Raw genomic sequence first — 15,158 nt, forward strand, 5'->3', positions numbered from 1 at the left:
AATCAACTACAAGGCCAGAAATCCAGAAGGGAGACAGTAAATATTAAATATGAATTAGGAGGACAACTAACAGTATTAAATCCTGTTACATCCTGTGCTGTAAACCTACTAATAGAAACATGTATTAAAGTGAAAGAAAGCTCAAGATCACTAGCAGTGATCAATACATAGCTGTGTGCGGTCGGAAAAACTAACTCAACAGTATTATATGTCTAGGGTATTGGAGAGGCAATTCTCATGCAGGATCAGTTACTTCTATGATCGTCCAAACTTCAAAGGAAAGCAGAGAGAGAGATGAGAATCATCTTAAGTCCCTGTAACCTGAGTTGGAAATAAATCAAATTTGTTTTCAGGTTTTTAGGGTTTGGACTGTTTGACAGACAAGACCTCGCTGACTATAACACCCAACAATGTCTTTCAAAACAGCATCCTTTTTCCAGAGAGCTTGGTGTGAAAAGGTGAAGTGAAATAGCACAGACAAAAGGAGAACAAAACCAGGAAAATAACAGCGGATAACAGGGAACTTTCAGTTGCAACCTTTGCTTCAACTTTGCAAACGAGAGAGAGAGAGAGAGAGAGAGAGAGAGAGAGAGAGAGAGAGAGAGAGAGAGAGAGAGAGAGAGAGAGAGAGAGAGAGAGAGAGAGAGAGAGAGAGAGAGAGAGAGAGAGAGAGAGAGCGAGAGAGAGTGGACAGGGTCAGCAACTCTTACGTAAGCTTATTCCAGACCGGTATGACTGGCTGACCAACCCAGGGTCCATCTCAGACTAAAGGTATTGTATTATGCATTACATACTGTGCCTGATTTCAAGCTGTGTAAGCTCAGACCTTTCAATACACCGAATGCTATATAGCTTCTATGCTGACGCTTGTCACGGTTTCCCTGTAGTCCCCATTTACCACTAGTGTTTCAACAGTGATGTGCTGCCACCTGGTGGCCTTAAAATAAATACACTTCAAAACGTTTCCCCTCTCTGATCCTCACATCCTCACATTATGTATTCATTTGTGAAAGTCTCACAGGACTGTGTGCGTGGTTGCATACCTGTGTGTGTGTGTGTGTGTGTGTGTGTGTGTGTGTGTGTGTGTGTGTGTGTGTGTGTGTGTGTGTGTGTGTGTCGGTGTGTGTCGGTGTGTGTGCGTGTGCAATGTGTCGGAGGGAAAGGCAGTACAACAATTCCAATTCCAACACAACAATTCCATTTTAATTTGTAATTGAGGACCTTGTAAAAAAAAAAATGGTGTCAAAAATGGAAAGAAAAATCTGCCTGGGCCACCCTGCTACTCAGAGTTTTAATTGTCCACTTTCTGCCCGCATTCATTTTCCGCACCAGTGTTTACGGTGATATTTATTTGACATTTCCAGCAGAGAGGGTTTGAAGAGGTTGGGGAGACATTTGAAAGTGAAAGCCGTGAAAAAAAGGCCAACTGGGAAACTCCAACTCCCATTGTCATTGTGACACAGCACTCCACAGCACACAAGTGCACACTGCACACAAAGAAACTGTATTTGTAACTCAGCTGTGCAAGGGGGCAGCCCCCAATCAATGGCGCCCCAAGGAACAAGTGCGGAGGGGATGGTACCATGCTCAGGGTACCTCAGTCATGGAGGGGGATAGGGGAGAGCACTGGTTAATTACTCTCCCCAACAAACCTGGCGGGTGGGGAGTCGAATCGGTAACCTTTGGGCTTCAAGTCTGACGCCCTAACCGCTTACCCATGACTTACCCATTTAGTCCCGGTCATGGCTCAACCTTCACTTAACGTCAGTTGAGGATTATATTCTGTGTTTAGAATGGACACTTGGCTCTTAAAATCAGAGCTGTCAAGAACATAGGCTGCAGCTATGGCGTTATTCCGTCAAAGTCTCACGCATCTGAATAATAGGATGCACGATCCAGTCATAGAGATCAGAGTGCTCACCGAGAGTGGTGCCCTCTTGTCCCATAATGTAAAGCAGGTAAATAAGTATACACAGATGCTGCAGCCGGTCTTAAAGGGACACTGCGCCGGAAATGGTCAAAAAAGGAACAGCAACTATGCTGCTCATTGAAACTGGGCTGCCTATTGCCCAATTTGATCTTTACATGAAAGTTGACTAAGTAATAGCAAATATTTTTTAGTATGGTCTAAGTACAGTCATTTTTGCAGCTAAAAATGGCTATTTTTGGAAATACAAAATGGCAGGCCATGGAGAAGATCCCCCTTTTCATGTATGAAAAGTGAAATTTTTCCAGTCATAATGAATACTTAGAATTTGATGCTGGTGGTAAGTATTCATGACAAAGGTCACATTTGTGAATGGGCTGTATGAATTCTGGAAATAAACAACAAAAATCTCACAGTGTCCCTTTAAAGGTAAATACCCAGAGATGAGTTCTGCAGTCTTAATGGGCTATAATGCTCACCGAGAGTGGTGCCATCCTCTCCCATAATGCACTTCATGGAAGTGATGATCTGCTGGGCGACTGGAGGGGACATGGAGGTGGCGTAGACCGCGCTGTGGGAGTGCGACCTCAGGTAATCGATCAGCTCCTGCACAGCAACACACAAAACAACAACACATCACTTCATTTGTAAACAATGGCAAAATAGTTTGTGTTTTACTTTGCTAAATAATTCAGGTAGTGCCATATGCCATACAGAAATTCTTAAAACAAGTCTACATTAACAAAGTCTAAAATGTTTTGTACAAAAAATTCAGCTTTTTTTCTTCTTTTTTTAGAATTTCATCCAAAAGTGCAGTTTTTGTTTGTTTGTTGACAGTAGCAATGTTACTCCAAACACACAGAGATAAATAAACAAAAACCCTACATAGATGCACCTTTGTTAGCATGTAGTACACCAGCATCTCTCATTTCTTAAAAATTGTACACATAACAGCATTACCAGATCATGGTACCATCATAAATGAACAACTTCATTGTACCATTCTCTCATCTACAGAACATTTGTATTTGCTAACATCGAACTCCTTCCTTGCCTTTTTGCCTCCGATGTATCCTCCGGCGGCCCCAAAGCTCTTGGTGAAGGTGCCCATCATGATGTCGACGTCCCGCGGGTCCAGGCCGAAGTAGTCGACCACACCGCGGCCCCTGGGTCCTAGTGCCCCAATGCTGTGCGCCTCGTCCAGGTACAGGTAGGCCTTGTACTTCTTCTTCAGGGCGATGACCTCCGGCAGACGCACGAGGGAGCCCTCCATGCTGTTACACACACACACACACGCACACACGCACACGCACACGCACACGCACATAGACACACGGGGCAGAAACGATTACAATCACATCAAAATAAAAAAGTGGGAGCAAAATGTCCTGGTTGAAGTGGACTCAAATCTTTTATTTGTAAATGCTCCTACTCCCAGGTGAGACGCTTGGATGTGCAGGCTCAATGCATGGAAGTAGGTGCAGGACATTCCACCACACGCCAATCAAAAGTGTGCATACTCCGTATAAGGTAAATTGCAAGAAGTCGGAGATTAAATCCCTCTTCCTCTTCCTCTGATTACTAATGCTGAGGAGAGGAGGTAGAGCTGGGCTCCAGTTGCCTGGTTAACCCGCCTCCCTCGGTTTGCTACTGGTCAAGGCCAGAAAAGGCTGTGCTAAAGTTTAATCCAAACATTTTCTTACTCCCAATAGAACGTCTGCTTAAACCACGTCACTGCCTCGAAAAGGCCTCTACACAGGGTGGTTGGAGCTGCTCAAAGATGACTGCTTCCCAACAATGTGGGTGGAGTTCCCGATTTCTCCAGAGCTCAGAAACGATATTTGCATTGCTCCTGGCCTGACTAGGAGGGCGTCACTAGGTGGGCGTGACCTGGCTAGGGCTCCTTGACTATAACTGTTGCCCCATAATACCTCAACAACCCTAATAATAAAATGAATATACTTTGTACAAATTGCCGTAATAACACAATATATCCAGTGTTTGGTCAGGGTGATTCGTCAGAGTGATTGATTGAGGTCAGTGTGAAGAAATGGCTGAGCTGACAGTTGGCCTGTTTATTATCAGGCAATTATTCACGCTGAATTTAGAATCAAGACTGAGCATATCCCAGGGTAAGGTGCAGGACAAAGGCTGGTTCAAGTTTTTGAGAGAGGAGTCAGCACACTTGAAATTCTTTCTTGTCTTTTGGTCGTTTTTGAGGTCTTAGAAGGCTGCACTAGTCGAAACGTAGTTCTGCCATGGTATACAAAATAAACAAGATTTCAAGTGTGCAGACTCCTCACTCTACGACTTCATCACGCTGACCCTCAGAGAAAAATGAAGCAAAACAAAGGAAATGTGCACGCCGCGCTTCTAAATTAACAATCCGGTGCAACCAGAGCAGGACTAAATCATAAGCAGAAAGGGAAAAGAATCTGGTGCCACACAGATGTCTATTTTTTCTTATTTTTTTATCAGTCTGAATGCACTGATAAAATAAACATCTGTGTGGCACCAGATTCTTTTTCCTTTCTACTTAAGAATTGAGACAACCTGGGCAGCATACACACCTGTAAATGCCCTCCACCAGAATCAGGATCTTCTTCCAGGGCCGGTGGGTCCGAGGCTGCCCGTGCACTACGGCGTCTCGCAGCAGTTTTTCTAGACTCTGCATATCTGGGAGAGAGAGAGAGAGAGAGAGAGAGAGAGAGAGAGAGTTATATATATACAGTATATATACATATATATATATATATATATATATATAGAGAGAGAAATAGAAAGAAAGAAAGAAAGAAAGAAAGAAAGAAAGAAAGAAAGAAAGAAAGAAAAGAAAGAGAACATGAAAAAAATAATTAAGCACATCTCTTGCAGCCTTCATCTGCACTTGTTATTTTGTACATTTCCTGTGCACTTTATATCTGCTAGTGATGCTGGCTATCCTCGTTTGTACGTTGCTTTGGTTATAAAGCATCTGCCAAATGCAATGTAATGTAATGTAAAATAATTAATGAAAGAAAGAGTGACTCAGTAACAGTCATAGGTGTGCGTCTACTTTCCACCACCTGTTAGAAGTATGTAAAGCATCCCTGCCCGTCATCACGCCTGAGTGTCCAGGGGGTCAGGCTAACTATACTCGTGCGGCCCTGTGTACAACACCCTCTGTCTTTGGTTTCATCACACGTGACTCAGTGATAATATCCGGGCAGGGAAACTGGAGCTGATAACACGCTGCATGCATGCAAGATAAGAGGTGGAGGGGGGGGGTAGAGAGAGAGAGAGAGAGAGAGAGAGAGAGAGAGAGAGAGAGAGAGAGAGAGAGAGAGAGAGAGAGAGAGACAGAGAGAAAAAAGAAAGAAAGAAAGAAAGAAAGAAAGAAAGAAAGAAAGAAAGAAAGAAAGAAAGAAAGAAAGAAAGAAAGAAAGAAGGAAGAGACAAAAAGAGAAACACCTACTGTTGTGTTTGAAGACGCGGATGGTGGATCCAGACAGCCTTGCCCCCAGCACCAGAGAGGCATGGTTCAACTCATCGCTCAAGATCAGGCAGCCCTGAATAAGGAAGGAGATGGAGAGATGGAGAGATGGAGAGAGAGAGAGAGAGAGAGAGAGAGAGAGAGAGAGAGAGAGAGAGAGAGAGAGAGAGAGAGAAGGAAAAAATGAAGAGAGAAGATAATAAAAACAAAGAAAGATGGAGAGTGAGAGATGACAAGGAGGCAGGGATTGACATAGAGGGTAGAGAGAGAGAGAGAAATTAAAAAGTACGGAGAGAAGCAGAAAACAACAATGGAAGAATGGAGAGGGAGAGAGAGACAGAGACAGAGACAGAGACAGAGACAGAGACAGAGACAGAGAGAGAGAGAGAGAGAGAGAGAGAGAGAGAGAGGGAGAGAGAGAGGGAGAGAGACAGAGACAGAGACAGAGACAGAGAGAGAGAGAGAGAGAGAGAGAGAGAGAGAGAGAGAGAGACAGGTGTGTCTGTGTTTAGTATGTAGAGGGTGTAAACTGGAATGCAGAATGCCCTTCACCCTGGTGCGTGGGCGCTTATCTGTGCATACAAGGATATTAGCACCTTTTCCTGTGCACTATCAACCAGCAGCTCCATAAAATAATCTACTGCTCTGAAAATATAAACAAACCAACGCCACCGTGGACTCATATTTTCACCTGACGTCATGAAGGTCAATGACTGACTAAGGCTGTGTTTTTCCAGTTATCCTTCCACGCCCAAGGCACATCGTATGCAATGTGCCATCTCTTGGACTTTCCTGCGTCATATATAATATGAGGGGGTTTGCCTTTTCTTGTCCTATGTCATGCTGTGTTTTTATCATGGTGTGGGGTTGTATTGGTCTTTGGTGTTTTTTTCCGTTTCTGTAACGATCAGATGCACTGTCAATGGCACAGACCAAGTTTCTGTAAAGACGAATAAATAATCTACCAATCTATCTATCTATGCTTAAACTCTCAAACTTCACCAGGAAGCACAGTTGCAGTCACATTCCACAAAAAAATTCTGTTGTTACGACAGAACAGGGTCATGCTACCAAGCCTAAAGTGCATCACATGCTGAGAGTCTTCACTCGCGCTAACATCGTTTCCTTCCCTCATTCAGAAACCGTCATGATGACATTTGACCAAATGTCTGCTGTTGCAGCAACACACTGACTAGTCATTCATTATGTTAAAGCTTCAAGCTAGCCATGCCTATAGGCCATTGAATGCAGTGACCTATTGCCTCGTCTTCTCATTTCTTCTCGCTTAAAACTCTGACGCAAAACATGGTGTAGCGTCAGTGGCATAGCGCAGGCTCATGTGCCGAAACTCCTGATTCGCTCGCTCACTGCCAGTAAAATACCAGGCAAACAGGAAGTGGAGGTGTGACTCAGAGGGCAGACCGGACTTCCCATGAACCTCCTGTGCGAGGCGAGCCAGGCGCCATGGCGACGGGTCGTTTGGTTGTGCCTCGAGGTCTGAGTTTGAAAACAGGAGGTGATCTGGAACACCAACACTGCACTGTAACCTTGTGTCAACACGAGGTGCCATTAACAATGCACTTTCATAACACGAAAGACGGAGGTAGCAACTCCATTAGTCGAACTGAGCTATTATGCTTTTGAGGAATGTTTTTTTTTTTGGCTCAGGAAAACAAGAATGTGTCTCACAACATAGGAAGCAAGCGATTGAGTGAACACATACTGTACCTTTCCAGCCAATGCGGAAATGTTGTGGACTTTTCTTTTTGACACAGCAATAGGTTTCTCACAACAAAGGAAGTGATTAAGTGAACGTGAACACAAACAGGCAATGTACCTTGCCAGCCAGAGCGGGAATGTTCATGGAGTTTGTGGCGAAGCCCATTCCGAATGCCATGGACGCCTCCACGCCCAGGAACCTGGCCACCAACTCCTCCAGCTCCTCATGCTTGTCCAGGTTACCTGCACATGGAAGAAAGATCAGCACAGATGAACAATTTTATCGTCATCAGAAAAAGTAATTGTTACAGATAAATGCTAATGACCTAACTTTAATACATGCATTTTAATTTCTCTGGTTACCAGCTGACCTAATCACAAGTGAGATAAGGTCTGGAGACCTGCCTACTGTAAATCCTGTAGGGGGTGTGTGGTTTACGATTGACGATGGCTGTTTATTGGGCGTTACGAATGTCTATCATTTGGCATACGTAGCCCATAGCCAATCGTGTCAGTTGCATCTGCAGCCATCGCATTTCCATGCCTCCCTGCTCTCTGATTGGAACCCACAATCGGGAACCCTCTCTGAGGCATAGATTCCATCCAGTCTTTCAGATCGGAACATTTGTGCGAAGTAGCATGGGATTTCCCAGGCTACATTTTAATAATCGCAACTCTGGTTTATAAGTATATAAATCACGGTCATATCCTTGAGAAGTAAATAAATAAATAAAGAGTGTTATCTGGCTTTACTTTGCTTTGAGAACGAAGCTCTTTTGCCAGCGGCCTTTTAGGGGCTTGACTAATTAATTAGACTAGACTTACACAGGTCTGTAACTAAACCATGCAGTTGACTCAGGGCCCTGGTCATACGAGTCCTTTCACTGGCAAAGGGCTTTGGCGGGCAGACAACTTACAAGTGTCTGGCTACAATTGGAATGGTACTAATTCGCCCTAATTCAACTGTGGATTTATGCCAGTGCCTTTAGACACCAGAGATCCTCTGAACCTATGCTCTGGTGAAACAACGTAGTTCAGTGCTCAGACTTCATTTAGAAGTGTGAAAACATTGCTTCAGTTCTCGCCAGAGTATCCAGGAGCACAACAAGCGCACGCCAAAAGTGTCTCCAAGCAGACGACAAGTGGATGCCAGACAATGCCAGTTCTGGGTATAGGCTGTTTAGGAAAATGTTGCTTTTTTTAAAGTAGCAGATGCACAGTGGCACAACCACAACAATTGCCCATTCCTGTATTTATTAAATAGAGTAACTAATAATAAATGAATGAAAATTAATGTACAAGCAATGCAAATTATCAAGTAAAAAATCGTTTAATTTAGACCCAGCCACTATGGACATTGCGCCTCTAAGAATCCTGGTCCTAACCTACGCTCTTCTTCCTCTGCCTTCCTGTTATTTCTGCCTCTCCTCTCTACCTCTCCTTTTAAATCCATCTCCAACAATGATGTTTTTTTCCCATCTGTTAAGCACTTTGAGTTGCATGCCTTGAATGATACAGTGCTATTCAAATACAATTATTATTAAATTATTATTACATTATTATTATTATTATTACATTATTATTACATTATTATTACATTATTATTATTATTAAATTATTATTACATTATTATTATTATTAATAATTTATACAAAAGTAATATTAGCTGCTTGTACCACCCTGACGTCTGCTATCTAAAAAAAATGTCTATGGCCGCTTGTCATCACAGTGCCACAGAGAAGTGAACAGGTTAAACAATTACCCATTTCATTCCGGGTGCTGTTGACCCCAACGCCATACTTCAAGGTCACGTCTGCAGACTCCTCTGCGCAGGTGCCAACGTTCTCGGCAAAGCCCAGGTAATTATAGGAGCCCATGTTGATAACGTCCTTGATTACCTTGCCGGTGTGCCTATGGGTGGACAGGAAAGGAAACAAAAACAATAGTGTTGTCAACAATAATCGATTCAGCAATGCATCGCAATGCAGGGCAGGACAATTCAATAATCGATGTGTCAAATGCCATAATCGATGCAACATATTTTTTCAAGTTTCAATTACTTCCATGAGTATTTCCAGAGCAAATGAACTTAACATTAAATTGAAGCATTGAAAACTGAAGGACCGAGGCACAAAAACAGCCAATACAATGTTGTTTAGTATCTGACTGCTTGTATTGCGATAGGACTGATGGAAAAACGTACCTTGCTTTCAGTATAAATGTAATGCATTGCAATGCATCGTAGAATCAGATTGAATTGATTCGAATCGAAACCTCCCGAATTGTAAAAGAATCGAATCGTAAGGGCAATGCCAATGCACACCACTAGAAAACAAGGTATGCTGTTATAGCCTCCTCTCTTCAAGAGAACACAGTTACTGTAGATAGCCCCACATGTCTACGAAGGAAACCAAAATAATAACACCAGTAACGCAAATGTTACACCCTGGGCCTGTACTACAAAGCTGGTTCAGATGTAAACCAGGTTAAGTTAAGAGGTAATCAAGTTTGTCAGAGGACGCGCTCAACTTCTTGGAAAAAATGAATGACTTCGGGTGCGCAATAAAAGGTATCAACTTAAAGAAGAAAAATCCGCACTCACAAGCTACGTCTCATTATTCATTTATAAATTACCACCATGTCCACATTTATGTGAGAGGCAAGTCATCAGAAAATGAGGACTCCAGGCTCTTCTGTTAGATGATTTAGCTCTTCCTGGTTTACTCCTGAACCAGCTTTGTAGTATAAGCCCCCTCTCTTCACAAAAAAGCGCAAAGCATCAACCAGAAAGTTCCTCTCTACACAGCACTGGGCATGTACTGTAGCTTTCAGAAGGGAGGGAATACATTTTGACGGGTTTTTGTGCTCACAATTCTAATCAACAAACGGTCTGCTTTTAATGTTATTCCTTAGCAGGCGGCCACACTGTGATGATAAAAGTAGAAGCTCTTGTTGACAGTAGAAGGTCTTGTTGACGCACAAACACAAACACAAACACAAATATAGACAAACACACACAGAAACGCACACATGCACGCACAGACAGACAGACAGACAGACAGACAGACAGACAGACAGACAGACAGACAGACAGACAGACATCTATTCATCTCCATTATTTGCTTGGTTTCTTCCCCCTACTCTGCCTCTGTAAGCAAATATTTACCTTTGTGCCGAGAATAAGTCAGCTAGAATAACCGGGACATCTGAAAGTAGCAGCCATTTATATCGATATTGAGGCCGATTAGGTCAGTGAGTCATCCCCGTCACGCAGTCCCGTCAGCTCTGCCCAGCTCTGCTGCAGCTACTGATACCATCAAAGGCTTCTTGTACAGAATAGATCCACCACAAACAAACAAACAACCAAAGCCTGGTGCTAGCTACGGACAATTGACCAGATATCAACGCCTCATCCTCCCTCGGCTTATCCGCAAACAGAGGAGTCAATCCTGGGATAAAGACCATACTGACATGTTTTCCTTCAAACACAGCTGACTTTATGGAGTAGCTGTGGCAGCCTTTTTAAATGCTCTCAAGCTGGAATAGACAATGCTGATTCACTTTTGTGATATTGGAGCCCTACAAGCTTTGCAGAGCAACAATAATCTCTGGCAGCCTTTTGAACCTTCTGAACCTTAACCTAGGAATGACACCTCTGATCCACACTAGTGGGGACCGTGGGGCCTCATTTAGTACTAAGACTTGCATACATTTCCAACTGGATCTCTGCGTATGTGAGAATATGAAAAGATCAAACGTATCAATTCATGCCTTAACAAACTTCCATTCACATTGCCATGGTACATCTGATTTCACATGAAGTTCAGTGGTCAAACGCTTTTTCATGTTGAATATATCTTGGTACATCTGAACGTTTGCGTGAGAAGTTACAAAAATATGCGCAAGCACAATGCGTAAGCAAGCTTTGTACACGAGGCCCCAGGAACGCATTAATTTCCGTAACGTGAAGTGGGACGTGTTGTACGGTAACTGGCACTCACTCAAAGGTCCAGTTGTAGTCGGGGGTGACCCGCTCCACCAGGTCCATCCGGGCTCCCGGAACGCTGCAGATGGGTCGGTTCCAGTTATCCCGGATTCTCATGTACAGGTTCCGCGTGTAGAAGTTCTCAAAGTCCTGGTACAGGGGCACAAAGTCCTGCAAGACAAGGAGATATTTTTGATGACAATGACCACAGTTATAGGCAAGGAATGTTCCGACGGAATCAAGTCAAGTCAAGTCAGCTTGTCTGAAATCGGAATATTCTTAATGGTGGCAGTATTCTGTTTGTGCCGGAGTACTGTACACTCTCTATTCATTCCATGAATATGTTCCACACATGTAATCTGACTATTACAAACTTGTCTAAAACGAAATACAATATTCTGTTCCGAAATACTATGCGCATGTAACTGGGATCATTGTGTTACAGTGTGTTTAATGCATGTGTAATAAAAATAGAGGTGAATCTACTTTACCCTCTCCCTTTAAAGCACGATAAAATGTAATGTTTTGGACTTTAGTCTTACCTTTGGTTCCTTTATATGAATGCTGAATGGCACTTATGAGTTTACAAGAATATTTGTTTTTTATTGTCACATAAAGTACATGACAATGCCGTAAAACCATACAGTCATTGAGTAAACCATAGAAGTTAAACAAAACGTCCAACACTGTGAAAATTACATAACATATGAACTTAAGACATGCTCTTTGCCTAAGTGCGTAACCTAGGTACTTAACAAAATAACTCTCTTCACGTCATCACTCATCACTATGCTACAGGGTTGTAAATAAGTGACTAAAAGACACAAGTGATAGTTGTTGTGTTTATGTATGAGTTTATGTGTGAGTGCGCACGCGTGTGTGCAGAAGTAGTTATGTGTGAGTGGTTATGTGCAAGTACTTGTGCGTGTGCGTGCACATGTAAATGTGTGAGTACACAAGTAGTTATGTGTGAGTGTGCAAGTACTTGTGCGTGTGCGTGCACATGTAAATGTGTGAGTACACAAGTGTGTGCGTGCATTTGTGTGTGTGTGTGTTTGTGCGCACATTTGTGCGCACGTGTGTTTGCGTTTTTGTGTGTGTGTGTGTGTGTGTGTGTGTGTGTGTGTGTTTTTGTGTGTGTGTGTGTGTGTGTGTGTGCGTGCGCGCGTTTGCTACCTTCTGCTCCTCGCGTTCCCTAGCGATGTGGCACTTCTCGATTTTCCAGTCGCGGAGGAAGTCCCGGAGGTATCCGAAGATGGTGAGTATGCCGTAGCCCATGTAGGTGAGCACGGCCACCAGCAGCGGCGTCTCCTCAAAGGACTCCACAAACGGCTTGTTGTACAGCGACGCATTTCGGGACGCATGCTGGCTCTGGATAGACTAACCCACACATAGGGGAGAGGGGGGGGGAGAGAGAGAGAGAGAGAGAGAGAGAGAGAGAGAGAGAGAGAGAGAGAGAGAGAGAGAGAGAGAGACAGAGAGAGAGAGAGAGAGAGAGAGAGACACACACACACACACACGCATCAGTATAACATAGCCCCGACAAGTACCCAGCCAAACAAACACATCAGTATAACATAGCCCCGACAAGTACCCAGCCAAACAAACACAAACATTAAATCAAATCAACATATTCAGTTTGTCTACATACATCAACTAAGTCTCAGTCTTGTGCACACTCCTTTGAAATATGTTATTTTTAACCCATGCCTCACAAAGTTTTCCTTCACAGAAACATTTCAGTTTCGAGGTAGGGAGTTGGGAACCATTAGGGATGTGTGGAGGTACTTCAGGACGGTCGCAAAGAGAAGGGCCTGTCTGTTAGCACAATACCCTAAATATGCCCTTATAAAACAACCATTCCACCAATTACGCCTAGTGGGCAACGGTTTGTCATTTGGAATACGGGAGGTGGGGATCACAGATTATTACGAGGTCCAATAGGGGGTCCTAAAGTTTAGGAAGCACGAGTTACAACATCCAACAACATCTCCTGCACTTTCTCCTGCATTGATTCACCATGCAGCCATCTATGGCCTTTTGAAGACAGGCGTTGTTTCAGATAGACGTGTGTGTACACAACAGCACATAGGTGTCAGCTGATGACCGGACGGTTAGATAACCTGGTCCTCTCTCTGGCCCTTGACTTGCAGGGCAGGTAGGCGGGAGGGCCCAACTGACTCTTGACCGTTTCATCACAGTACTGAGTTGCACTGAGTGACTCACACTGTGGCCCCCCCTTTGATGCTCCCAAATCAAATGATCCAAAAAAAGAGTTCAGAAAAAAAACGAACGAACGAACAAACAAACGGGAAAAAAGGGCGAGTCAGTGGCTCCATCAAGTCGCTCATTAAAAGCTCCTGGGCTGCTTAGCGACGGCATGTGACTGGTCATGCACGTCTCTGAAATGCCTTTGGTAGCAGAGTGTGACTGGTGTGTGTGTGTGTGTGTGTGTGTGGCACTCGAGTGAGCTTAGCATTAACAATGTCTGATCCAAGTCCCTTTGGGCGTCGCAGACTGGTTACTCAGAAACCAGGCAAAGACCCCGGCCCCACTGGGAAATCCCATTATATTCTAAAACGTACACAACAAAACTCTACTACACTACATGGCAGAATCAACTACAGACAACTAACAGCACCGGGACTCAGGATGCAAACAACAACTGTGGATTTTTTTTTGGGTGACTACAACGAGAGACAGCAGTGTTGCATTTTTGTGAAATCTCTGCGTGTCCCCAAGTCAACATAGCCATCATTCCTGAGGTTTAAAGATGGGGGGGGGGGGGGGGGGGTCCAGGCAATACAGAGAGGAAGAAATGCAAGCTCTATGTATGAACAGCAGGAACTGTAGCCTACCAACTGATGAATAGGAAAATCCACACCCTCATCACACCATTCAAAACTTATGAAACACCCCTGGTACACCATTCAGTACACCATTTCCCAACCTGATGAAACAGGTTAAACAGGGGGTAGAGGAGCTGTGTGGGGACAACTGCCATTGGAGTGAGAGGAGGAAAATTCCTTTTGGAACTGAGAGCCGCTCCCTTTGCTCCTGGGAGAGGCAGGGGGGAGGAAACCTGAAGTTTGCATGAACCCTCTCAGGTTACCATAACGTATACTCCACCACAATGGTGTCAAATGTAAACAGAGACGAGTCACCAACACAACTGACACAACAACACATAATTCAAGCTCAGCAATGGGTCGTCGGGGTTGCTTTACAAGGTGGACTGTTTACTATACTGTATGCTATGCTTTGGAGTAAACATCTCATTGTGTGACGTCCATTTAAATGTAAAGAAGTAGCCATGTTATATGGGTAAATCAGCAGGCCGTATAGATGTCATTATAGATTGTATCACTAGATATATTAAGGCAAAAAAGTATAGAAGTTCACATTTTCATTCAAATAATGAATGGGGGGGGGGGGAAACAAAGTATGGACATTAGAATGCTTCAATTGAATTGACATGAGGAGTTGCCACTAAGAAAGTAAACACTACTTCTATGCTATTTTGTAAATCCTCTACCGAAAATGTCCTTATGAAGACAGGTAGGCTGGCTACGTTATCTTCAGCTTGGTCAACTGTGACCATACTTGATATTAGCGGAATCTTTGGTTAGCAATGAAATGTTACACCAACGTCAAAACTTTTAGGGCGATGGTATGCTCGAAACTAGAACTACTCGTCAACAAATACACAAAATCCACAGAGTTTAATACTGAAACGCCATCAGCCGGGTGACTATTGTATTTCCGGGTATACGTCCCACACTGCGGTTGTAGCTACAGGGCCTCACCTTCTCCTTCGGTCGGCGGTACTTTTGCAGCTGCTGCTGTTGTTGGAAAAGACAGTGGTTCTTTACGAAGCCGTTTCTCACTGACTTCTTCCCGTTGGCGGTTCTGTGACAAGTGTCTCCATTTAGCAGTTTACTCGCGGTACCTTCGGTCATGATGTTGAGCTGAGCCAGAGGCCCGTTCTTCGCCAGAGTCTCCAGTTTGAAATTGTAAAGTTTCAACGCCGCTTCGTCGCGATACAGCCGACTCAC

The 15,158-nt window shown here is 43.8% G+C and overlaps 1 protein-coding gene across 2 annotated transcripts in view; it reads right to left on the minus strand.

The window, feature by feature from the left end:
• Window positions 1–15,158, minus strand: part of sptlc2b (serine palmitoyltransferase, long chain base subunit 2b) — a 30,320-nt gene extending 15,162 nt beyond the window's left edge. Inside the window, exons 1-9 of one of the 2 annotated variants that reach the window (XM_063223290.1) lie at window positions 14,910–15,158; window positions 12,280–12,474; window positions 11,120–11,274; window positions 8,881–9,029; window positions 7,237–7,361; window positions 5,382–5,475; window positions 4,498–4,603; window positions 2,982–3,201; window positions 2,407–2,533 (exon numbers count right to left, since the gene is read on the minus strand). In XM_063223290.1, coding sequence (XP_063079360.1) covers window positions 2,407–2,533; window positions 2,982–3,201; window positions 4,498–4,603; window positions 5,382–5,475; window positions 7,237–7,361; window positions 8,881–9,029; window positions 11,120–11,274; window positions 12,280–12,474; window positions 14,910–15,062 — 1,324 coding nt within the window. In that variant the 5' untranslated portion in view covers window positions 15,063–15,158. Of the gene's footprint in view, window positions 1–2,406; window positions 2,534–2,981; window positions 3,202–4,497; window positions 4,604–5,381; window positions 5,476–7,236; window positions 7,362–8,880; window positions 9,030–11,119; window positions 11,275–12,279; window positions 12,484–14,909 lie in introns of both variants that reach the window. The other variant, XM_063223289.1, reaches the window with a different exon arrangement.

The sequence above is a fragment of the Engraulis encrasicolus genome, chromosome 18, assembly GCF_034702125.1.
Source record: "Engraulis encrasicolus isolate BLACKSEA-1 chromosome 18, IST_EnEncr_1.0, whole genome shotgun sequence".
In the NCBI taxonomy this organism is placed as follows: Eukaryota; Metazoa; Chordata; class Actinopteri; order Clupeiformes; family Engraulidae; genus Engraulis; species Engraulis encrasicolus.